The sequence below is a fragment of the Ursus maritimus genome, unplaced genomic scaffold (assembly GCF_017311325.1).
Source record: "Ursus maritimus isolate PB19 unplaced genomic scaffold, ASM1731132v1 scaffold_25, whole genome shotgun sequence".
Lineage (NCBI taxonomy): Eukaryota > Metazoa > Chordata > Mammalia > Carnivora > Ursidae > Ursus > Ursus maritimus.
Window position 1 is genome coordinate 25,724,027 of NW_024425008.1, and position 23,498 is coordinate 25,747,524.

Sequence of the window (23,498 nt, forward strand, 5' to 3'; positions counted from 1 at the left end):
GCGGTGTGAGTTAATCACCTCTCCCCTTGCCCTTCCAGTTTTAACCAGCTGTGCCTCCCCACGTATGACTCGTATGAAGAGGTGCACAGGATGCTGCAGCTGGCCATCAGTGAGGGCTGCGAGGGCTTCGGCATGCTCTGACCACCCTCCTGCCACCCCCCGACCCCCGTGCGTCCTGGAGCCCCTGGGTGCCCCTAACACCGTGATAGCCACCGACCCGAACACATCTCCGTCGGCCAGAAGCTGCTGCATGCTCCCCAGTGTCTGGAGCTGGGTCGCTCCCTCGCCGCCCCTTCCACATCTCCCCCACAGGCCACTTGGGCACGCCGTGGAATCCGCGCTGCTCACTCATGAGAAGAGGACCACGCTGCTGTAACTTCACTTGGTTCTCAGAAGATCTCAGGAGCAGGAGCTGCTTTAGGAGCTGAGGGAGAGTATGCAAAGGGTGCGCCTTCCTTAGAAGGCTGGGGTCCGCCTTGCTCAGCCTCCTGTGCCGATGCCCCTGACAGGTCCCTCTGCAGCCCTCAGTGCTTGCCCTGCGGTGACGTGAGTCCTTCCTGGGCACGGGGCGAGTGCCTCCTCTCACTGGGAGCCGGGAGAAGCACAGAGAGGAAGTGGCCCACATGAGCAGTCTTCATTTTCATCCCTCTGCACCATAGCAGGCTCAGGCCGTGGCACTGGACTACCTCTAAGGGGGACTGATGGCACAAAAGGATCTTTTCTTGTGGTGTCAGAACTGGAAAAGGAGCTTTTCCCTGAAGGCATTTCTGGAAACGATCGTTAATCCATAAAGAACTCTGTAAGCTTTTTCTTGAATTTGAGCCAGTGAGAAAAACAGACCCAAGAATGTGAAAGATAGCTGGGCCTTAGCTTCCAGTGCTGAAAAAAGATTTTCCTTTAGGGCATGTCTAGGCCTACGGCTGGCTTGAAGACTACTGATATTTGTCCCTGAGTCTGTTCTGCACACTGAGGTGTGGCTGGGCCTGGCTGCTTACCTCCAACTTATGCAGTCCGCTAAGAGCTGGGGATTCTTTAGCTTTCTACGGAAGAAAATTTTGTAGCAAGGGTTTGGGGGTAGTAAGAATAGCCTGCTAACAGTCCCTGACTCTCTCTTTGCTTGGCATTCTCTGGAAGCACTGAGGCAAGGGAAAAGGGACCAGTGGTTGAAGTGCTCGTCACAGGTCCGCGGCGTCAGGGAAGTTTTGTCCGACAAAAACACCCAGCTGCCCACTGACTTCCTTCCCTCTCTTAGTTGCCAGCAAAAGCCCCTACGGAGGGAGGACGATCTAGTAAGTTCCCTATTACACCTGCAGCTGGCTCTTGGAAAGTCACACCATCCTTTTTCATGACAGTTTGAATGCAGACATTTTCAAGACTCAAAATCTCATCAACTTCCCAAATTTCTGTTTCTAAGAAGGCTTTGCTGCAAGCTACCATTCTCAATGGGGCATTCAACTCAGAATATTACAAGCCATCTTTACTGCCAAAACCAGCAAGTCCACAGAGTCCAGAGATGAGGCGGGACTTGTGGCCATTTCCTCGGCCTCCTGGAAGCATGTCTGAGCCCTCCTGTTCCCAGGGATCATGAGGAACCAGCTCTCCTGAGCTGCTCCTGTTGCGGCCTGACCTCACTCCTTCGCAGTTGTCATTTGTCCTTCTCGGCGTGGGTGCTGACCTCACTCATTCTTGGGGTCCAGGATCCAGCATCAGGGCCTCGACACCCCAGCCAGGGCCCTCCATGCCACACGGTCACTGCTGTCCTCAGGGACCAGGACAAGGTGCTGCTGCTTGCCCCAGTGTTTTCCCATGGGACAAAGCTCACTCTGGATCGAGTGATCAAAGATCACCCCTCGGGCCTAGAGAGGGGTTGCCAGCTAGGGGCACGGGGGCTGGTTCACACAGGCAGTTGTTCTGGATTCTGCATTCTCCCTTCCAGCGGCCCTCTAGAGACCAACGCTGGAGCTCGATGTGATTTTCTTGGCGAGATCTGTCCTTTTCAGCCCTAGTCGTAGCACTTCTCGGAGCCGCTGCAGGGCAGCTGCGGCAGCTCACGGCCCTGTGGTGGTCCTCCAGCCCCAGGGTCTCTGTTGAACAAAAACCCTTTGGTACTGTTGTGGTTTTCTATTCTTCCAGTGTACTCTGTCTCCTAAGTCTGTTCCAAAGTATCTTTGCTCTGTTTGGCCTTTTCTTTTACCTTTTTTTCTAACCCTGCTTTGGTACTAGCCAGTATGGGGGAAAGGTACATGTCAGAGAGAAGGAACAATACCTGTTAATTCTTGGGCAATTGTGAATTTCATGTTCTTATTTTGGCCAGTTCTTTTATTTATGCCCCTGTGGCCCAGGTACTTGGAGGGCCGGCTAAACACCTGGCCTTGTGGTGTCTTGGAAGGAGACCAAGCAAGCATCGAGTGAACACCAAGGAGAGCATCAGCATGTTTTCTAGAGACCAAGTGCTGCTGCAAATCCGTCAGGCCAGGCAAAGGGGCCAGACCATTGCAGCGATAGTGTAAATATTTTGTACAGTAAATAAATCAATATTGAAAAGGACTAAGGAGGAAGTGGCTTCTTTAAGTGGTGATTCAGGGCTCAGACTGGAGGCGGGGAAGGAAAAGAAAGATTTAGAAATGTGTTTGCATTTTCCCAAGTAATTCCTTCCAAAGCCATGAGCTCAGGGTAGAATGTACCTGCAGAGCCTTGGCCTGTCCCGGGCTTTTCACTCTTTCACCCTTTCCTCATCACTGTTCCTGATGTCAGGCAGGGCCACGGTGCAGGACATGGGCTTGTGCTCAGCTCCTGAAGAAGAAACCAGCTTGGCAAGAGGAGAGGATGTCTGTTTTCATGAGTCTTTTAAATGTTCATTTGTTGTTTGATGTAAGAAACTCAGCATAGAAAATTTGGCAATAAAAAGAGCCCAAGAGAAATAATTCACCTGCCATTCAGAGGTAACCACTGTTAACTGATGTACATAGCCTTCTGGTTTGCTTACAGTCACATTTATTTCCACACCTCCTCCCAAGCGAGCGAGGTATGGCAGACAACACTGCTTCTCAAACCTTTGTGGGTGGCAGGCGGCACCAATTCTTTTCCCACCAAAAGTAAGCTTGGCAGAGAGAGAAAACCAGACCTCTGATTTGGGGCCTAGAAGGAAAAGTAGCAGGGACCCTGGCTTTGTTGGGAAAGTAATCACGGTGTCATTACACGTTGATTCCCAATCTGGAAAATAAAAAAAAAATACCCTTTGGGATTGTTCTTAAGATGCTGATTTTTGCCCCATCTCCCAGACCTAGTGAATTGGAATCTTAGTTTGAACACCACTCTTTGAGAGTGCATTCACTCTACTTCCACCTCCTCAGGCTCCTCAGTGATAAGAGATGTCCTTAAAAAACCAAAATTCTGTCCCTCTAACTTCATATTTTTAGATTAACAGTCCTACGTCTTTTATACTTGATCCTCTTGTGGCTTTGAGTGGCTGTGAACATACATCATTGATTAATTTCAGCCTATCATAAAGTTATTCTTTTTTAAGATTTTATTTATTTATTAGAGAGAGCAGGGGAAGGAGCAGAGGGAGAGGGACAAGCCGACTCCACGCTGAGCATGGAGACTGATGCAGGGCTTAATCCCAGGACCCTGAGAACATGACCTGAGCTGGAACCAAGAATCAGACGCTTTAACCAACTGAGCCATCCAGGCGCGCGCTATCATAAAGTTATTCTTAAGACTGAAGGTGGTGGTAGGATTGTTCTTGAATTAACATGGTAAGTACTAGCTTTAGCCTCTCAGGAGTTGTTACCTCTGACCCACTGCAGACAGAGCTGTCAGACCTCTGCCCAACCTCACTTCTCTCGTAGGAGCACAACAGAGATTCTCTAGCAGGTAGCTTGAACTAGAAGCTCCTTGTCTCTACTTGTGCTTCACATAGACCCTCAAGTGTAATAGAACAGCTCCAGGTGTTCTGTAATACTTTTACTTAAAAATGAATTTCCTCCCTTTTATTTTGAGATGTAACATAGATCCAAAAAAAAAAAAAAAAAAGGTCTACAAGCATGCACAATTTAATAATTATAAAGGAAACACATGGAACCACCATCCAAGTCAGGAAGTAAAACATTACAGCACTGCAGAGCAAGTCTGGTCCCACCCCTCCAGAGGTAACTCTTACCCTGACTTTTATGGTCATTTTTGCACCGATTCCCTTTTCAAGTCTGTCCTAAAAGTCACAGTGGGGAGGGGAAAAATAAGAACCCGTGTGATCTCTTGGTAAGATGCTAACCAAGGTCAATTTGTCTATAGTAATTACTACACATCACAATTAGTTGAAAGAGAATTTTGAGACATTGTTGTGCCATGAGGATCTAGTTCAGATTCTTGATGCTGAATCTGATGAATCATATTCAAAGACGACAAGGTCTCTCTGCAAGGACTTTCCCTCAGATATTCTAAATTGAATACTCCTTTGCTTTTATACCCTGAACAGGTTTTGGGCGCTGGTCTAACGTGATCGTGATTCTCTTTGGTGCTCAGTGGCAGGTTCTCAAGTATCATGTAAGTGTAGTATTGAAAATGACTCTGCTGAATTGTCTCAAAAAGTTGTGAAATTGGCTAATATTTCTGACTTAGAGTGCTGAGTCTGCACAGCATCTAACAATGCCATTCCAGAGTTACCTGAGAGCTTAGTTGTTTTGGTTTGGAGTGCACGGGGTGGGTTTAGAAATCCACACGGGGTACTGTGATGATTGGGGTTTGTGTGCGATAGAGATGTGCCGCCTAGAGCTAGCTGTGCCTTGCTGTGAATGCTTCCCCTCCGCCCCCTATCCTGCGTTCAGTTACTTTAATTCTCCTGCAAGAACACGTTATGGTAGCCAGAGCAGGGACCTGGCTCAGGTGTGGTCTTTACGAGATGGTCCATGGATTCCTGGTAAGATGTGGAGGACACAGTCTTTTTCCAGATGGCAGAGGACTGATAGCTTAGATTTTTGATACAGCATCAGAAGTAACTTTAGCAAAGTTGTCCAGGTTATCAGTAGAGCCCGGCAGCTGCAGCCGCTTCTTCAACACAAAGTAGTACGTCTGGGAGCAGGGATCAAACACATCACAGAACTGTGATAGCCATCACCTTACACGAACATCATGGGTCTCCCCTTCTAGTTCCCTTTGTAGCCTTCCTTCAGGGAAATGGCGGATGGATAATGCATCCAGGATGAAGCCTTTGGGTGTGGTTGCTACCTAATTAGGCCAACGTGGTCTTCATAATCTTTGGTAACCATGAATGCCTTTAGACCAGGGTCAGCTGGCAAATCAGGCAACTTTCTGAGTGGGCAATGTCTTAGGACTTCACTTCTTAGTGATGACTCTAGGAGGAAGTAAGTCTTATACTCTAGGAAGGAGCTAGGTAACACCCATTGCATCCTTGACCAGATGGCCCAACCGAACTTGTTTGCTGTGTCTCTGACTCCAGAGCCCCTGGGTCTATAGCCTCTCCCCTGCAGCAGAGGCATCTGTCATTCGGCCTATTCTCAAAGAAGATGCTCTTAGATATGTTTGCATCAAGTGGACAGAACGGGGCCCTGAAAGGATAAAGAGCTGTGAATTGATGATTCTGAACGTTTCTGTTTTATTTTTAACTCCATGGTTCAACTTTGGTCAGGACAATCTTCATTCAGTATTAGTTTCCTGACCTGTGAAACGATGTAATTAACTACATAAGAAAATTGAGTAATAGCTTAGAGCTCTTGGAAGGTTTTCCTAGATATAGTATGTGTGTTGTCATATGGACCATGGCTTAGGGCCCTGGTAATTTCAGTGGCAGGAGGCTATGTGGATTTAGGGGCAGTGGGAGATGATAGAGTGGATGACTGGTATGGGATGGTGGCGCTTGTCCCTGCTTGCCATGGTCAGGCAGGCCAGAGAGAATGGGTATTCAAGACATCAAGCCCAAACTCCTGTGAAAAAGGCCCCAGGTCAGAAGAGACCTCTCCTTCCTTCCTATGACCCTCTAAAGGCCAAAGGAGATCTTTGAGGGGACTGTATTTTGAACCAATTTCATGTGGTGTAGGCAACCCAGTGATAAACAACCTAATACCCTTGACTTCCCTTAGCTCATCTAATTACCAAATCATGATAATAGCTGCCATTTTTTTTAGTTCCTCCCTCATGCTAGGAGCTTTAATAAATATTGTCTTATACTGACAATGACCCTGCAATATAGGTCTTGTTTTCTCCGTTGCACACAAGACACAATAGACTCAGAGAGAATAAGTAACTGCGGAGGTTGCTTAGCTAGTAAGTGGCAGAGCTGTATTTGAACATGGGTCTGTTTCACGTCAAGACCCAAACTCTTTCACATTGCTAGTTTGTCTCAGGCAGATTAGCCTAGACCAAGGAACGGCCCAGGTACTGGGCCACCAGTGCTCGCCGACTCTGCCTTGCATTTGTTTGGTGAAACTGAGTGACAGATGAACATTTTACAGCTCTGTCTTATACCTGTCAGTCACTTGAGGATCTGGGATTTACAGGAGGGAGAAGGCCCTACTTTGAGAAATATAACTTGGGGGGTGCCTGGTTGGCTCAGTTGGTAGAGCATGGGGTTGCCCACTTTAAAAAAGAGAGAGAGAGAGAAAAGAGAAAAGAAAGGAAGGAAGAAAGGTAGGTAACTATTTGGTAGTGGCTTTAAAATCTTTTGCATGTAGAAAGTTCCACAGTTCAACCAACTAATGGCTTGAGTGAAGTGACTTCCAAGTTTAAATGAACCTGCATAAAGAATACAAGAAACTTTTGAGGATATAACTGAGGGGGGAAAAATCCTGAAATTTTAATATCCCTACTTTGGTAGAAAAACCATAGGTCACATGCAAATGAAATCATTAGAATGAGGTCAGACATGCCACACAATACCCTGATGCTTATCTCTAGTAACTAAGTCTGCAGAAAAAGGCTCATTTAAATAAATCTTTTGTCTCTAAACTTTCCTTACATGAAACACAGCACCATTTGGTAAAGGCCAAATTCCTGGTGGTTATCTCACTGAGGAGGCAGACATTTTCAAGAATGCCAGTTAAAGGGAGACCTAGCCTCACAGAAGACTGATTCTGTTGGAACTATCAACATAGCATCTTCCCCAGGGTGGGGGTCCTGTACCTCTCTGGGATGAGGTCACCATTTCTACAACTCCCCCTTCACCTGCATTATGGATTTTGCACATGAAGGAATCTTTCAGAATCTTCCCATCCTCCTCCTACAGACCAGCAATGTTCCCTCTCTCCTCAGAACTCCCACTCGAAGGAATTGCCAGGACATTCCTCTGTTTGCCTATTAGCAGAGTCAGGGATATCAAGAGTATTTGCAAGCCAGCTAGAGAGGCTTTGATGGCTTTTATGTTCTGTCGAAAACAAAATGTTGTGTTATTGTGTAAGAGGAAGATTGTGTGCGTGTCATCATTTTGTGCTAGATCTCATAAGTTCTAGGTCTAATCCTGTTCCAAGTTGTCATTTCATTTCCTATAAATGTACCTCCCCTGCCACAACCACCACCAACAAAACCAGACACCAGAATCTGATGTTTCTGTTCCATCATTGGGTTTGTGGCCTCCCTTTTGCCTTTTGTTCTTTGCACGTCCGCATGTTAGCAGTCATTTCCTGTGTGTCAGTCAGGCATTGTGCTGCGAGCTAGGCACAAACAAGATGGAATGTGATCCCTGCCTCTGAGCAGCTCACAGTCTTGTCTGGGGAGACAGACATGTAAAAAATCCAGTTTCCTTCATTTCCTGCCCCAAGGCTTGAGCACCCAAACCCACCGCCACCCATCCCCACAGTTTCTCTCATTCCTGTTTAATTGGGGTGGGGGGAACATTTCTGTTTATGCATTTGGAGACTTTCCATAGCATAGGAATAATGGCTGCAAGTGAAATTTGTCTAGCTCCTAACACAGATACAAAGGGAGGGAACTTATGTTCCCCGTTGAGTTTCAGAGAAGCAAGAACTTTTGCAAAGATGGATTCCAAACCAGGAGACCCCCATTGTCCCATAAATTTAGGCCATCACCTGAGCAGGTCCTAGGAAAGGCTGGGAAAGGGAACTGCGATCTCAGGACCTACTCTCCCTTTAACCTCCTCTTCCAGACAAAGCAGACCTGAAGTGTTGACTTTGGCAGTGGGAGGACTGTCCAATAGCCTGCAGCTCAGTGAATGAAATTAAAATGAGTGGTTGGGGAGAGGGAGGTATCTCCAACACTAGCAGCCATCAGAAGGGTTCGTACAGAGGTAGCAGAGGAAAGAAATTCCATTTCCAATGAGTCCAGAGGCATGAAGAGGCAAATCAGTTTCATGAATGGTTGAGACCATTATGGGTGGAAACACTGAGCTTCACTCCCATTTCCCTTGATGTTAATCACACCCAGGAAATTGAAGTCCTTCCTCATCTCTTTGCAGTGTGCTATAGCTGATGTCTATTCCTCTCTGGAGTTTGGACAAGTTGTAGCATTGATACCCCCAAGCTTCTGAGTGGGATCACAGCTGGATGGCCCTTGGGTCAGGCCATTGCCTTTAGGAAAGGCTTCAGTCTTCTTTTCCTGGAGTGATTTCTCCTCTGCTACTTTGTTTATGATGATGCCAGCCTGTGTCTCCTCAAATACTCAAAGCAACAGAATTAAACTTGGGTATTCTCGATCTGGCCCTTGCTATCCTAGTCAAGGTAGACATGTTGTTGGATCCTGACAGGCTCCGGAGGTGGGTGTGGGAACAGCAGCCGGGCGTGCATCTGCCTCCTTCACAGTGGTTCTGGTTTCAACAGTTCTGACTTTTGATCCCCATACACCTTGAAAATTGTATTATTTTGGCATCCAAGCCATGTCTTCCAGACAGCCTCTCATACCTGGAAGCAGCGCTTTAAAACTCTTTTGTCAGGCCGTATCTGGAGTTTTGGCTCCAAAAATGCCATTGTGGATTAGCTATACGGGGATAAAAAAAAAAAAGCACAACTCCAGTCCTGCTTTTGGGGTGCAGGCTGGGCTCAGGGGCTTGGCGTGGTGGGAAAAAGTGGCCAAGATAGTGGTTGGCACAAGGATATGGAGAACTCTGGAAGCGGAGCCAGAGACTCTGAGGACTGAGGCCCAGGAAAGTTTGGCACGAGTAAAAGCTGGGTATTTAACCAGGAACAGTCCCTCTATTTTTCTCAGCCTTGGCAGCAGCTCAGAGCAACAAGCAGTTCTAGCAAGGTCCACATCCTTCCTATTGTCTCCACCCCAACCTCACTCATCGTCCCAAACATCTGCTTCAGATTTGGGTCCTTGCCTTCTCCCTGATTCCTGTACCAAACCACGGTGGCGAGGGCGAGGGCGAGGGCGAGGGGCAGGTCTGCAGGTGTGGGATGGGGAAGAAGAGGAGGTGGAAGGCTCTGGGAAAAGTCCTTTAAAGGTTTTGTTTCAGGTGCTGCAGAAGGATGAAGGGTCTGACCTATTTTTTTTTTTAAGGTGCGTATATATCACCAAAATCTAACCAGTAAGTTGTTTTGCTTTCTGGATAAAGGGAGCAAGGGAGGGAGGGAATTGGGACCAGCTGGGGATGTCTTAGGGCCATCACATGGCCTGCTTTTCAAAGGCAGCTCAGAGTCACTCGGGAGGGAGCAAAGCGAAGTGATTAATGCCCACAATGAGCAGTCTGGAAGTGCTAATGAGGTAGTAAACATTCTTCTGCAGCTCGCAGCTGAAGAAGAGCCCTGAGGCTGGCCCGGGACTGGAGGTGGCAGGAGAGGAAACAAGCCAGAGCTAGGAGTCACAGTGGCCTCGAACATCTCACCACGACCAAGGCAAAGTTTCTCTAGCGCCTGCCCTGAAATGTCAGTCCATTTGATTTTTTTTCTAAGATTTATTTATTTGAGAAAGAGAGAGAGAGAGGGAGGGAGAGAAAGAGCGTGCATGGAGAGGGGCAGAGGGAGAGAGAATCCCAAGCAGACTCCCCACTGACTGCAGAGCCTGACCAGGGGCCAGTCTCAAGACCCTGAGCCCAAACCAAGAATCAGACGGTTAACCGACTGTGCCACCTAGGTGCCCCAGTCCATTTTAAGTGACAGAAATTCCCCCAGGGAAAATACTGGGGAGTCTTAGGGAATAATCTCAGAACTCTTAGAATAGTAATAGCCAGCATCTAATACTGCGCCATGCCCTGCTCAAGGAACTGCCTGTGTTAACTCATTTAATCTTCACGTCAATCTACAAGGTAAAGGCAATTGCTATTTCCGTATTACAGATGAAGAAACTGAGGCACAGAGAAGTAACTTCCCCAGGGTTGCATGTCCAGTGATGCGTCCAGGTGTCAAGCTAGTCCTGGTACTTTATTTCACACGAGGTCGAAGGAGGTGGAGTTTGGGGGCAGGAGGGTCAAATCCAGAGAATGCTGGGAAGTGAGTTGCTAGTGTTCTGCTCATCTTCCAACCCCAAGACGGATTGTGTGGTCCTCTGACTCCTGGGGCTACAGGGAGCCAGTCTGGCAGGCACTTCTCCATCCGGTCCCACTGTTCTGGGCCTCTTGAGGCTTCTGCTGCCCTCCCGAGGCAGAGCTTACACTTTCCACGCCCCTCTCCAGGGCAGGATTTGGCCAAGGCCCTGTGGGCTGCCAGGAGCACCATTAAACTTCAAAGCTGAGGGGTGGGAACCAAACCCATCACTTGGCTGGGAAGTTGGGAGCCCCAGTGACATACCTTAACCTGGCAGGCCTCTGTCTGCAGAGAAGCAACTGTATGGGTAGCGACAAGCTGAGGGCTGCTTCCGGCTGCTGCCACCTGAGCTTCGCCAGAGCCCACTTCATGTCCTCTTTCCACAGGAGAGAAGAGCTGGCGAGAGGTCACAGGGTCCTTGCCTGACTGGGCCAGAGCCGCATGGACAGTGGGTCGCAGGCATGCAATGAATAAGCCCAGGTCATGCCCACCTTTGAGCCTTTGCTTATGGTGGGCACTCCATGAGGACTGCAGCCCATCTTGGTCCCTCCAACCGCCTTGCCCTTCAGAGCCAGCTCATGTCAGAGCAGGTGAGGATTAAATAAGAGAATTTATGAAAAGTGCTTGCACAGTCTGACACACATGAAGCCTAAAAGAAAAGTGGGTATCATATTCTTATTAACAACGGCAAACCAATATGCACAGCTATCTTTGGCTTTGTTGTAGATTTGAATTAGGAAGATCTGGGTTCAAATTCTGACCTTGCCCCTTCTTAGTTGCATACCCTTGGATAAGTTGCTTAATGTCTCTTAACTAGAAATACCAATTCTAACACCTACATAGCATACCTCACAGAGGGAGTGTGAAGCCCAAAAATAATGGTTGTAAAAGATGTTTTGTAAAATCACAGAACCTCCTATGAATGTTGGCATTGCCTTTCCCACTTCCTCTGACTCACATGGGGCTCTGGCATTGGTGAAGCTCTTATCCCCACTGTGTCTCCATCTGACCCCTGCCACCAGCCTGGCTGTCATTAAATCCCTTTGCCCCTTTATTCAGCAAAGACAAGCCTGGAATTTTTTTCAGAAGAAACTTTGGTTTAAAAATTAAAGGCGTAGGGCACCTGGGTGGCTCAGTCAGTTAAGCATCTGCCTTCTGCTCAGGTCATGATCCCAGGATGCTAGGATCGAGCCCCGCATTGGGCTCCCTGCTCCACAGGGACTGCTTCTCCCTCTCCCTCTGCTGTTCCCCCTGCTTGTCCTCTCTCTCCCTGTCAAATAAATAAATAAAAATTTTTTTAAAAAATAAAAAAGGGGTGAATTAAACCAAGCAAACGCAAAAGGAGAGCAATTGGGCTTATGAATCTGATGTCTCCTGCTGTGAAGTCCAAACTTGAGGAGCAAATTCACTTTGAGCCATGACCACAAGCATCACCTGCTGTCCCTCCTTGGCTTTGCCTGGTGGAGTTGGAGTTAAGGGGAACCAAAGAAAAGGAGAGCCCAGAATAATAGTGAGCCACCTTCTCTCTCTCTCTCTCTCTCTCTCTCTCTCCCTCCCTCCCTCTCTCTCTCTCACACACAGGATGTGGCTAAAACCTACAGGTCTTCAAATATGATGTGTCTGAGCCTCACGGTGGGTCCAGCCCCCAGAGGCAGGTGTCCTGAGAAGTTAGGAAGGTGTATACTTGGCTTGCACAAACCCCTTCCAAGGTCATTTTTTTTTCAAGATCATGTATTTTATAACATTTGCTAACGTAAGATTTTTAAAACTCTTTTTAAACTCTTTACTGTCTCCACCATGATTTCTCCTCTGTTACATCCTTTGTGTCAAGTAGGGGGAGGTGGCTGTGTCATTCGGGGGCGTGACTAAGGGAATTTGAGTTGGGAATGCATTCAGTTGGGTTTACTGTCAGATATTCATTTAGTTATGTTGGGAAAACATTCATTTGGGTTATGTGTAATACATTTATGCCATGTAATACTAGTCGACGTCATTAGAAGTGGCTTTCTGGAATGTTCCCATTGCCCACTGCGGGGATTCCGCTGATGCAGTGACAGGTGCAGGGCCTGAAGGTTATGACATCCAGGACCAGAAGTACTCAGGTAGGAGAGGAGAAACGAGGGCTTCAATATACTGATTCAGAAGCCAATCTGTGAAAATTCTTTTACTCATCAAGTGATCAAAGTATATTGAGGTTTTCTGTCATCTGAAGCTACTAAAATTTTGGGATCCCTTGTTAAGAAAAATAATACAAAATTAGGTATGAAGGAGGGTATTTATTTGAAATAAGAAAAAAGTCACAAAAATTTTTAAACTAGCAAATAGCACAAACATCACAAAGTCTAGGAAAGTAATCCAGACCAGCGTCTGGATCTGCCCCTGTCGGCTGCTATGTGTCTCTGCCCTGTGTGGGTCGGCTGCCTCCTCTCTGACGGGATGTGGGAAGCGGAACAATAAAGTATTAATTTCAGGATAACCATTTGGGGTTCCCAGAGATAAAGACAATAATGATTAAATATGAATTTTATGCCATCTTTTGGCATCTTGTGTGGGTCCCTGGAGGGAAGACACAGAAAGTCCCAAAACCAGTGTCTCAGTTTCTTGGGTTGAGGGCTGAGAGCTACAGGCGCCTACTGTTGCTGATCCCTGAGGAACTTGCAAGAACCCACCTTGACCAGAGAGTAGCTCTACAGGAAGCAGGGGAGGTGGGACGAGGAACTGCTTCCTTCATGAGCGGTGTCAGCCCATGTGATTTGCTCACCACTCGCACGCACTGCTTAGCCCAGCGTCAGCACGTAACAGGTGCTTGATGCGTAGGTTCCCAGTGGAGGCTTCAGCCACCGCAAGCCTCCAGAGTCCACACCTTGTGATGGAGTGCTGTGGTGGTGCCCACTCAGTGCTGGCCCAGTGCTGGGGACCACGGGGTGCCCCTGGGTGCTGGAACACATGCCTGCTGGGAAGAGAAGGCAGCCCTGAGCAGAGGCTTGGAGAGTGCCAGGGAGACAGGCCCCAGCTGTATTCTGACAGCATCCTCATTCACAGCCGCGGAAGCATTTGTGAAGCTGCCCTCTAAACAACTGCAGTTTCCTGGGAAGGACAGCAGCCTGCTTGTGGATGGCTTTCTGTGCGTCCCTCAAGATCCCCCCAGAAGTCGTCTAGTGTTCACAGCCCATACATGAACTTAAACTTAATGTGTGAGATCACTCGTGGCCTCGGGAATGTGCCACAAATGGTCCCGAGGCCCTGCCTGAGAGCTCAGAGGGCCGTGGACAGATTCATAAGCGAAAATAAGACAACTGAATGTGGAGCCGATATCAATTGGATGAAGTATTTAGATTGTACCCAAGCCAAAGAGAAAGCACATTTGCCTTTGGAGACTGTCTGAGGCCCCGCAGGGGTTGAAAGGGAAGGGCGGCTCCTGGCTCTTGGGAGAGCCGTGGGGGATACAGAACACAGTCCATTGGGTCCTGTCTGCTCTTCACCTGCGCCTGTGTCCTCGGGGGAGATGGTGCCCCTGGTGCTCAGCTGTCCTGCCTCTCCCCGGGCCTGGAGAGGGCAGGGTGCAGGCCAGGAAGCAGACAGAGACAGCACACTGAAGGGGACTTCATGCTGGAGAGGGGCTGTGGCGGAGCTGCTCTAGCAGACTCCGGAGCTCCAGGCTGGTTGCCACCTGCCCTCCCCAACTCAGACTAAATATCCAGTCCTACGGGTAAGTGAGAAATTCTTGGCCTTGGCCTGTGCAGGCCTCTCTGGCTTAAAATCGCCTTCTTTCATGGAACTGGGGTGTCTGCCCTTAGCCTGTTCTTCCTGTCCCTCACCCCAAGGGCTCAAGCTGATTGGCAGATTTATCCAAGCATAGAGGGTAGGGGCACTGGCCTTGGTAAGCAGCCAAGAAGAGGGAGGGAGTGAGAGCCAGAGGCAGAGGACAGATACGGAGTCAGAGACCATCTGAGAGCAAGAGAGAGTAAGACCAGTGGTGACGTGAAGACGGAGACAGTGAGAGAAACAGAGAGAGACTGGGAGACAGAGAGAGGGAGAGGGAGAGAAGCTCAAGGAGACAGAGTAGAGGCAGGCAAACAGGCATATCCTATAGGAATGCAAGACAGAAATGCAAACGGAGAGAGACAGGGCCCAGACCTGAGTAGACTCTGCTGGGAGCTGGACTGTCGGGGTTGGTCCCAGCTCAGGGAAAAGGATGAGTTCTCCAAGGTGGGCCTTCGACGCCAGAGCAGGGACTTTCCACATCCCACATCTGCTTTCCATCTGCATCCCACTCGTGGTGGTTTTGCATCCCCAGGCTTTCTCTCCAGAGCCGCAATCCATTCAAAACAAACCTTGGCTTTTCATGTGTAGCTGCAAATCCGCACAGACATCTGCAACTCTTCGGGGTCCTGTGGGGCCCTGCAGGCGCGGGCAATGCCAGTGTGGAACCAGGGATGGGAGTGGGTGGCAGCAGGCAGAGAAGGGGAGCCTTTGAAGGAGTGACAGCAGTCCTTTGGCTCTGACCTGGAGAGGACTTGGAGTCCTCGCCGAAGGGCTCTCAGGAGGCACCTCAAGTCCACCAGACCTCCCAGGCCCTTCCCCAGATGCTGCGCCTGGTGTGCTGGCGATACAACCAGCTTGTCCTGCCCCCATCTGGGGGAGGGATACACCAGAGCAAAGCCCTCAGCCATCAAGCCATGCCGAAGCCCTAATCCCCATGGTGATGGTGCGTGGAGGTGGAGCTTGAGAGCAAATTGGATTTAGAGAAGGTAATGAAGGTAGGGGCCCGTGATGAGATTAGTGTCCTTATAAGAAGAGGAAGAAACCAGAGCTTGCTCCCTCTCTGCCATGTGAGAACACAGCAAACCAGGAAGGCTCTCACCAGACACTGAATCTGCTGACCCTTTGATCTTGAACTTCCCAGCCTCTAGACTGTGAGAAGTAAATTTCTGTTGTTTAAGCCACCCAGTCTAGGACATTTTGTTATGGTAGCCTGAGCTAAGAGCAATCCGTCAAAGAGGCAAATCATACTGAGTAAAAGCTAACACACCAGGGGTTAGAGGACAGTACAAGAAATGTTAGTGTAGTGGTGGAGACAGTGAATTCCCTAGAATTTGGAGATGGAAATCTTCTCAAAGGAAGTAGCAGTTTGGGTTCTTTTGGTCTGCCCTTAGGACATGGCTTCTACCAAGAGAGGGAGGTGGGAGAGCTCAAACATCCTTGAGCCGGCTGCCCAGGCCTAGATTTAAGAAAGACCCTGGAGACAAATTAGGTAATGAAAAGGGGGTCTTCTAGGCTGTGAGCTTCAGTGTGACTCCTGAGGTTGCATGGTGGTCTCTCTCTGGCCATCAAGGACTGGGCAGCACCCCTCAGTCCTGCTGGAGGGGAGGAGGCAGGGCCTCAAAAGGCAAGACTGAGGCCTGGGGATTCAGCCAGACTTGCATCAGAAAGAGGTGCTTGGGCATAAGGGTTGAGAGGTGTGTGTGTTGGGGGTGGGGGTTGAACAGGTGGGCGAGGCTCCAACTCTGGAGAATGGGGGAGGGTGGACTGATACTGTCCTTCGGAAGCAGGGGGGAGTGGGCCAGAGGTAGGAAGTGGGATGGAGCGCTGACATGTGTGGGTGTGAGTGCGTGATGGTTTACACTTGGGGTCAAGACAGGAAACTAAATGCTCAGAGGGAGAGAAGGGGCTCAGAACAGGGTCAGCTTCTTGCTGAGGTGTCAGCTTTCTGAGGGATTGAAGTAAGCTCAGGACTCTTTCAATAATGATAGTAAAAGGGAATTTATTGGGTTGTGTAACTGAAAAGTGCAGAATAGGGCTGACTTCAGGCTCATTCTTGACTCAGGTGGCCATTAGGACTCAGTTTCCTCCACTCTCTGCTCCTCCCGGAGTGGTGGTGGCTTATTCCAAGCCATCCCCCCCACTGCCTCAGCTATTAGTTCAGAGATTCTGACCAATAGGAGCCCCAGCACAAAAATCTGCCTGGTTCTGATTGGCCTGTGTGTCTTTGCCTGAACCAATCACTGTTGCTAGGGCAGTACAATGTCTTGATTGGCTAAGACATCAATCCCATCATTCCACGGGGTGGCTCCCCAGAGGAAAATGAATACTTTCACCAGGGGAGGGGTAATGGTTTTGGTGGATGGCGAAAACAGCTGTTCCCATCCCCCCACTAACGTCTTAAAAAGTATTGCAGTTTCTTTATAGAGTTAGGCTCTCTTTAGGAGAACATAAGCTCCAGGAGAACAGTGACTTTGTCTTTTGTTCACTTTTGGAACCCGCTCACAACAATGCATGCTACAATGCTCAATAAATAATTGCAGAATGAATTCAGCAGGGTGCGTTAACTGCTGCAAATGTGACACACACCCCCCCCAGCTAATGATTGTTGAATGTTTACGTGTGTCACAGGCTGTTCTAAGCAATTTAAACACTTAAACTCATTCAGTCATTACACAACATCATGGCAAGTGCTGTTATTATTTATTACCTGTATTTTACCGATGGGGAAACTGAGGCATAGGGTATTTTCACAGTAAGTAGCAGCACTAGCCAGGCATCTGGCTCCAGCAAGTATGCTCTTCAGCACCATCCTGCGCTGCTTACAGATGTTAAGTCCATGCATTAGACTTTCAGGCAGACCAATTACCCAGCTGTCAATCTCCACAGATACTGTTTCTTCAGGTTAAAAGTTTCTCCCGCTCTCCTTGACCCTGATAGGGCAGTGGAAGTGAGTGATTCTGTGAGTCATAGGAGCATCTCCCGTTCTTCCTTCCACCTGAAAACTGAATTGGTTAGAGCTCCTAGTTGGGGAGTCACAGAGGGGCTGAGTTTCTATACATGCACCTTCTTTTTCATTCTACCATTCAGTCATTCGAAAAAATGTACTGGACCAAGTGAGTCTGGAATATCTTGTGGTGACAGAAAATAAGGAAGTGATTGGAAAAGGATGGGGCATGGCAAAAAGACAAGGTGCCAACATGTGGGAGCTCCCAGTGGTTGGAACAATTTGAAAAACAAAATAATAATAATAATAATAATAATAATAATAATAATAATAATAAATTATAACCCATAGAATAAAATAAACAACCATGAGTCCTTACTGAGTAAAAAACAATTTTTTTGAGAAAAATAGGGAAGAAGGAGCAACAGCTCTTCTTTATAGAATTCCAATTAATAAATATAGAATGAGGGAAATACAGAACCACCATCAAGCCAGCACAACAGCAATAATTGTTGTAGGAAAGATTCACCAGTGATGGTGCTAAAATTAGTTGGGAAGAAGTCTCTGAGGAGAATCAGAATATTTGCAGAGTCTCAAAAAAAAAAAAAAAAAAAAAACCCTCTTCCATCCTGCCCCAGATACTTACTAATTACAAAGGGAAGGATAGTAGTAATTTTACAGTAGAGAAACAGTGGCAAAACCCAGCAAACTTGAGCTTAATCAAGAGATCAAGGTTAACATCACCAGTAATAAGACGTGTCCACTGGAGATAATGGTACAGCATCACTTCTGTGGTATTCTTGCCAAAAATGCGTAACTTCAATCTAATCACAGGAAAGCTTCAGACATACTCAGGTTGACAGACTAAAACATAACTGAGGAGTACTCATTAGAAGAGTACTCATTAGCAAGAAAGGGACAGAATAAACTGTCATGGATCAAAAGAGACTAAGGAGACTCCACGACTAAATGCCACAAGGGACCCCAGGATAGGAAAAAGACATTAGGGGAGAAATGATGAAATGTGAAAAGGAACTCTGGTTTAGTTCATTTTATCCATGTTGAGTTGGTAATTGCACTTTGGTGCTATGAGCTGTTAACATTAGAGGAAGCTGGGGGAAGGGTATATGGGACCCCGGTACTCTTTTTGTGACTTTCTATAAGTCTAAAATTATTTCAAAATAAAAAGTTAAAACATATTTATTGAGTACCTACTTACTGCCAAGCAGCTGGGATACAGAAGTATACTTGTACAAAGATAGCTTTGCCACAGATAACTCTTGCTTCCAAGTAGTGGTGTTTTTCAAACTGTAATGTGCATTCAAAATTACTGGGGATCTTGTAATGCCCCCTTAGTCACGGTTTTGCTTTCTGTGGTTTCGATTACCTAAGGTCAACCACAATCAGGTCCGGGAGAAGATGAACCTCCTTTGTCCATATCATCAGATGGTTACTAGTAGACTAACGCTGTGTCAAAATGCCTGCGTCACTCCCCTCACTTCATCTCATCTCCAAGACATTTTATCCTCTCCCCTCATCACATGAAGAAGCGTGAGTACAGAACAATAAGATATATTGAGAGAGAGACCACAGTCACATAACTTCTATTACAGTCTGTTGTTCTATTTTATTACTAGTTACTGTTGTTCAACCTTACTGTGCCTAATTTGTAAGTTACACTTTATCATAGGTATGTATGTATAGGGAAAAATTGTATATATAGGGCTCAGTACTACCTGCGGTTTTAGGTATCCACTGGGGGTCTTGGGATGTCTCCCTTGCAGATAAGTGGGGGACTACTGTATCCAACATCTGGTCCAGTATTCTGTGATGAGAGTCAACATTTCTAACGAGCTCTCAAGTGCTGCTGCTGCTACTGGTCTATGGGCCACACTTGGAGCGATAGTGACTTGAAGTGTAATAGGAGAACAAAACAGGCACACCCATGGCCACAACAGAAGTCAGCAAGGGCACCGTGCATGCAGTGAGGGCTACACACGCAGGTGACGGGAGCCAGGGACTTCTCACACAGGTGCCTGCTCGGAGAAGAATCCTCCAGGATTTTCACTCCTCTAGCCTCAGCCTGGTTCTCAGAAGGGCTGGCCATTTCTTTCCAGGCTGCCTTTGGCTGCAGGCTTGCTGGGCCAGGCCAGGCTGGAGCTAAGTGAAATTCCATCAGTGTATGTGAGAGCCAGGACCGAGCCTGGGGTTGCACACATGTTCCCATCCAGACCTCCCCTGGCCAGCAGTGGTTCTTCTCTTCCTGGAGCTAGCATTCTGACCAGCTCCTAGGCAAGGAAGTACTTATGCGACCCATTGGATGAAATCCCCCCCTTACCCCAGCCCCAACATTTTTATGGCTTAAGTGAAACTCAAGCTCCTCCCTGAGATTTCTGTGAACTTTTACAGATTTGCGGGCCCGAGCCCATACTCACTGGGGCAACCCTACCACAGTCATAGCAAAGCAAAACATCTTCCTCAAAGCAAACCTTGTGGTCAATGTGGAGATGACAGGGGGTCCATCTGACTCTGGCCAACCTATGCCCAGGGCCTCCCAGGACAGCTATGACCATTCTCTCTCTCCATTCTGATGCCAGAGACCCTGTAGGTTCCTGTTCAAGCTCCGAGTCCTTTGTTGGACAGCCAAAGGACACTGCTTAAGAGGGGTAGCAATTCCTCCTGTTCCAAGGATGGGGGACCTCCTGATGTTCCACTTGTGGGTCCCCTGGGACTTCGGGGATCATCTTCCAGCCTAAAACTTACCTCTCTTTTGCTTTACCCATCTTGTCCTTTCTTCAAGTAGGGCCCACCCGCTCTAGGATGCTTTCTCTCCCTGCCCCAGCACAAACAACATTTTAGTTCTTTGACCCCCTCCCCGTAATCTTCTTGTCAGACTCATCATCAGAGACTGTGCAGTATGGAGGTTAGCCGTGCATGTTCTGGACTTAGCCATCTAGGTTCAAACCGAAGACGTGCCATTTGGGAATTGTGTGACCTCGGGCAAGTTATAGAATATTTCCAGGCCTCAGTTTCATTGTCTGTAAAAAGAAGTAATAAAAATACTTTCTACCTTTCCGTGTTGTTATGAAGATGAAAAGAGACCATGTAGGCAAGCTACACAGTCTAAAACCTGGCATGTAGCAACAGCTCAGTAAATATTACTTATGAATAACTGTTGGTATCAACTATGCAATTAGTAATCAATTTCATATTATTTTATGCCAAGGGAGTCAGCTAACTTGCTGATGTGGTCACAGAAAGAGGTCTCTCAATGGTGGGCATTGCAACAACAACATGCCAAGGACTGGTTATGTGCCCGGCCTTGGCACAGTTAAGGGCTCATTCATATTAGCTCTTGCTTCAGGAACCTTCTGGCCAATGATTAACCAATGAAATATCGTGGAAATTATGTCATGAGGGTAATGTGAAATGAAGGACAAGTCCAAATTCAAGGGTTTTGATTTATTGGTTTGTTTTGATTGTTTTGTTTAGTTTTGGTCTGCCTAAGCGGGAGAAGAGGGAGACCTGGAAGGTACAGACTCGCCAAGGTTTTTCCTGCTTTGTCCAGGAGGAAAAGCGTTCCAATTCTTTCCTGAGCCGTAGCTGAACATTTATCCGCTGGAGCAGTGGGGCCGAGCTGAAGCCCTTCAGTTTAGGATCTGGCTGGCTCAGGCCGGCCCTGGGACAGTTGCTCCCACCACACCCATCTCTTTTATTTAGGTGCTTAAGAGCAAAAGTGGATTTGACCCCCTGCTCCATTCCTTACAAACTGTGTGACCTGGATAATTGCTTAACCTGTCTGAGCATCTGTTTCCTTATTTGTGAAATGAGGGTATAATACTTATCTCAGTGGATACCCTTGAGGATTAAACAAAATAACATATATCAAGAGCATAATACAGTGTCTGAAGCTTGGCACAACCAGCAGCTCTTATTACTTTCCTTATCTTAGGACATGAAACCACTTTATAAATTCATCTCTTCCCAGAGCCTTGGCTTTTTATATTTTCATTTTGTTCTATTTTCTTCTAAGTTTTCTAGATAAGTTCCTTTTGAAAAAATCTGACCATGCCTTAGCTAAACTTGGGAGAATAAGCATGACCATCCCTAGACAGGGAGTGACAGCTACCCTGTTAGTCCAGCCGCCATAGTGGCAGCTGGAAATCAGGGGAAACTGAGGTAGGTGGTGAAGGGAACCTGAGAAGTGGGCTATCTGGGATGGTGGGGAGCAGTTCGTATTTTTTTCCCTTCTCACATGGGGGGGTATTAACCCATAGTCTTGCCTCCCCAATGAATATAAGCCCCTTTGTTGAGGTACTTAATTACTCTATGCCTCAGTTTCTCTATCTCTGCGATAGAAATAATAATAGTATCGATTTCATAGGGTCATGATGGGAATTAAATGAGATAATACGATTTAGTGCTGAGCACAGAGCCAATAGTGCGTGCTCAACACATAGTAGTTTTTTATGTTTTATGGTTTCCATGATGCTTAGCATTGCTGGACACAGCGAAGTCTTTGGGCCCTGGGTTCCACTCCCAGGACTTGGTGCTCTCTGTCCCGACTCCTTGTAAACTGCCCTAATTTTGGCCCCACCTTCTTGATCCACCCAGGAGGCGCTGTTGAAAGTAGCAGATGCCGTCTGTCTGGGGACTCTGACTTTTTCTGGACCTTGTATCAGCAGTGTAAAGGGGACCAGGCTACGGCCATCCTTAATGAGGAAAACAGGAGCTAAGTGGCTGCCAGAGGGCAACGGAGCGGAGAACACCAGCCCTTCCTCTGCAGGAGACGCTGTCTGCCCAGGCTCTTGGCTGACGCGTGTTGTGAGACCTGACTTCCCTCTTCTCCTTTTCTTTATAACAGAGAATACCCGCCCATGATCCAGACCAGCCTCTAGCTTGGCAATGAGGTATGAAACTTTTGGAAGCTCCCCAACTTATTGAGGACCCCCATCTTGAAAATTCACATGTCCCCCAGTACTTCCCCATTTCCCCCTCCTCTCTCCCTGTCATGTTAGGAGTATCCGTGGCTAACTAAATAAGGGCTAACAAAGATCTTTACTTCCATTTTCTCATTCGGTCATTTCTACAGTGCTCTTGTAGGTTTTTTTCATCCCATTTTTACAGACAGGGGAGTGGAGTCTCAGAGAAGTTGCCATCTCTGCTGAAGATCACACAGGTAACAATGGGAAGCAGCTAGGACTTGAATTCAGGCACTCTGACATCTGTTCCTCGTTCCTCTATGCTTGCCTTCCTCTGGGGGAGGAGGACAGCATGGCAGGTGCCGATGTTCACAGAGCGGTGTGTCCAGATACGGGGCAGAGGGACAGGTGGGAAGGAAGGAGGCTGTTTGGCACAACAGGGCTACTCCTGATCTGGCCCAGAGAGGACTGCCTCTGCCTCCTCCTTCATTGTTAGAACCTTTCCACCAGCCCGACCTTCTTGGCCTTTGTCCCCTTGCAGGGCTGCGAAGAGGTCTGTAATGCCTGTCCTGCCTGGCCCTTGCAGGGGGGCCTTGGTCCAGCTGCTGTCTTCAGGCTTCTGCCCAGGAGCTGCAGACGGGCCAGTGAGGGTCTCAAGAGAGGCCAGACCCTGGGGTTTAGTTAGATGAGGACCAGCTGGGTTGGGTCAGGAAAATCCCAGCCTCGGCTCCTGCCATGCACCCCCCTTTCCTCTCACCAGCTTCATATTTCTGCTTTCCCGGACTAAAGTGATATGTTTCAGTCCCCTCCTCCCCTGCCCCCTGTCCCTGGTAGCTCTGCTTTGAGAGTGAGCTGACTGCTCTCCTCTCCAGACTGACTTCTCGGTAGCTGCCCTTTTAGCTGGGGGCAGTCGCTGTAGATGTCAGGAGGCGCCTTCATTCCCCAAGGCTTGGGAAAATACCCCACATTTGACCTTGACCCCCGGGTGGAGAAGAATGTTGAGGCTGGAGCTCGGGTGGGATCTGCTATCCTGGCAGGCGGCCTTCCTGTGCCTCTTGATGAGCAATGGGGAGGGGCCCTGGGTGTCCGGGGCTCTCTCAGCATAGGGGGAGACAGGGCCCCAGGGCAGGCAAGGGGCAAAATCTCATCCTTGGGTCCCCGTCCCCCATGCCAAACCCTGGGCTGGCGCTTGAGACTGCCCCCTCTTTCTTGCAACCTTAAGTTGTGCAGTGTTTTCAGAGTTTGTCCCCAGATCATATCCAGCCAGGCTCTCCCCAGGGAGGCTGGGTGAGGTGCCCAGAATTGACAGAGAGGGCACTGGGGGTGGATGACTGCCAAGTCTCACTCTTCTCATCTGAAAATGGCAACTAGGGCCAGATTAGTAGTTTCCAAGCTGTGTTCTGATAAACCGTGTGTTTCCCCCGAGAAGCCTCAGTGGCC

General features: G+C 48.1%; 1 protein-coding gene across 3 annotated transcripts in view; it reads left to right on the top strand.

The window, feature by feature from the left end:
• AREL1 (apoptosis resistant E3 ubiquitin protein ligase 1) overlaps positions 1-22,315 on the top strand; it is a 62,953-nt gene extending 40,638 nt beyond the window's left edge. The window contains exons 20-24 of one of the 3 annotated variants that reach the window (XR_005837664.1): positions 39-799; positions 4,478-4,545; positions 10,814-11,017; positions 18,529-18,687; positions 22,001-22,315. Coding sequence is in view for 1 of the 3 variants with exons in the window: in XM_008699721.2 (XP_008697943.1) it covers positions 39-141 (103 nt within the window). In the remaining 2 variants the exon portion in view is untranslated. Of the gene's footprint in view, positions 1-38; positions 3,222-4,477; positions 4,546-10,813; positions 11,018-18,528; positions 18,688-22,000 lie in introns of those variants that run through there. The other 2 variants (XR_005837665.1, XM_008699721.2) reach the window with 2 other exon arrangements.
• Positions 22,316-23,498: the final 1,183 nt, after the last annotated feature.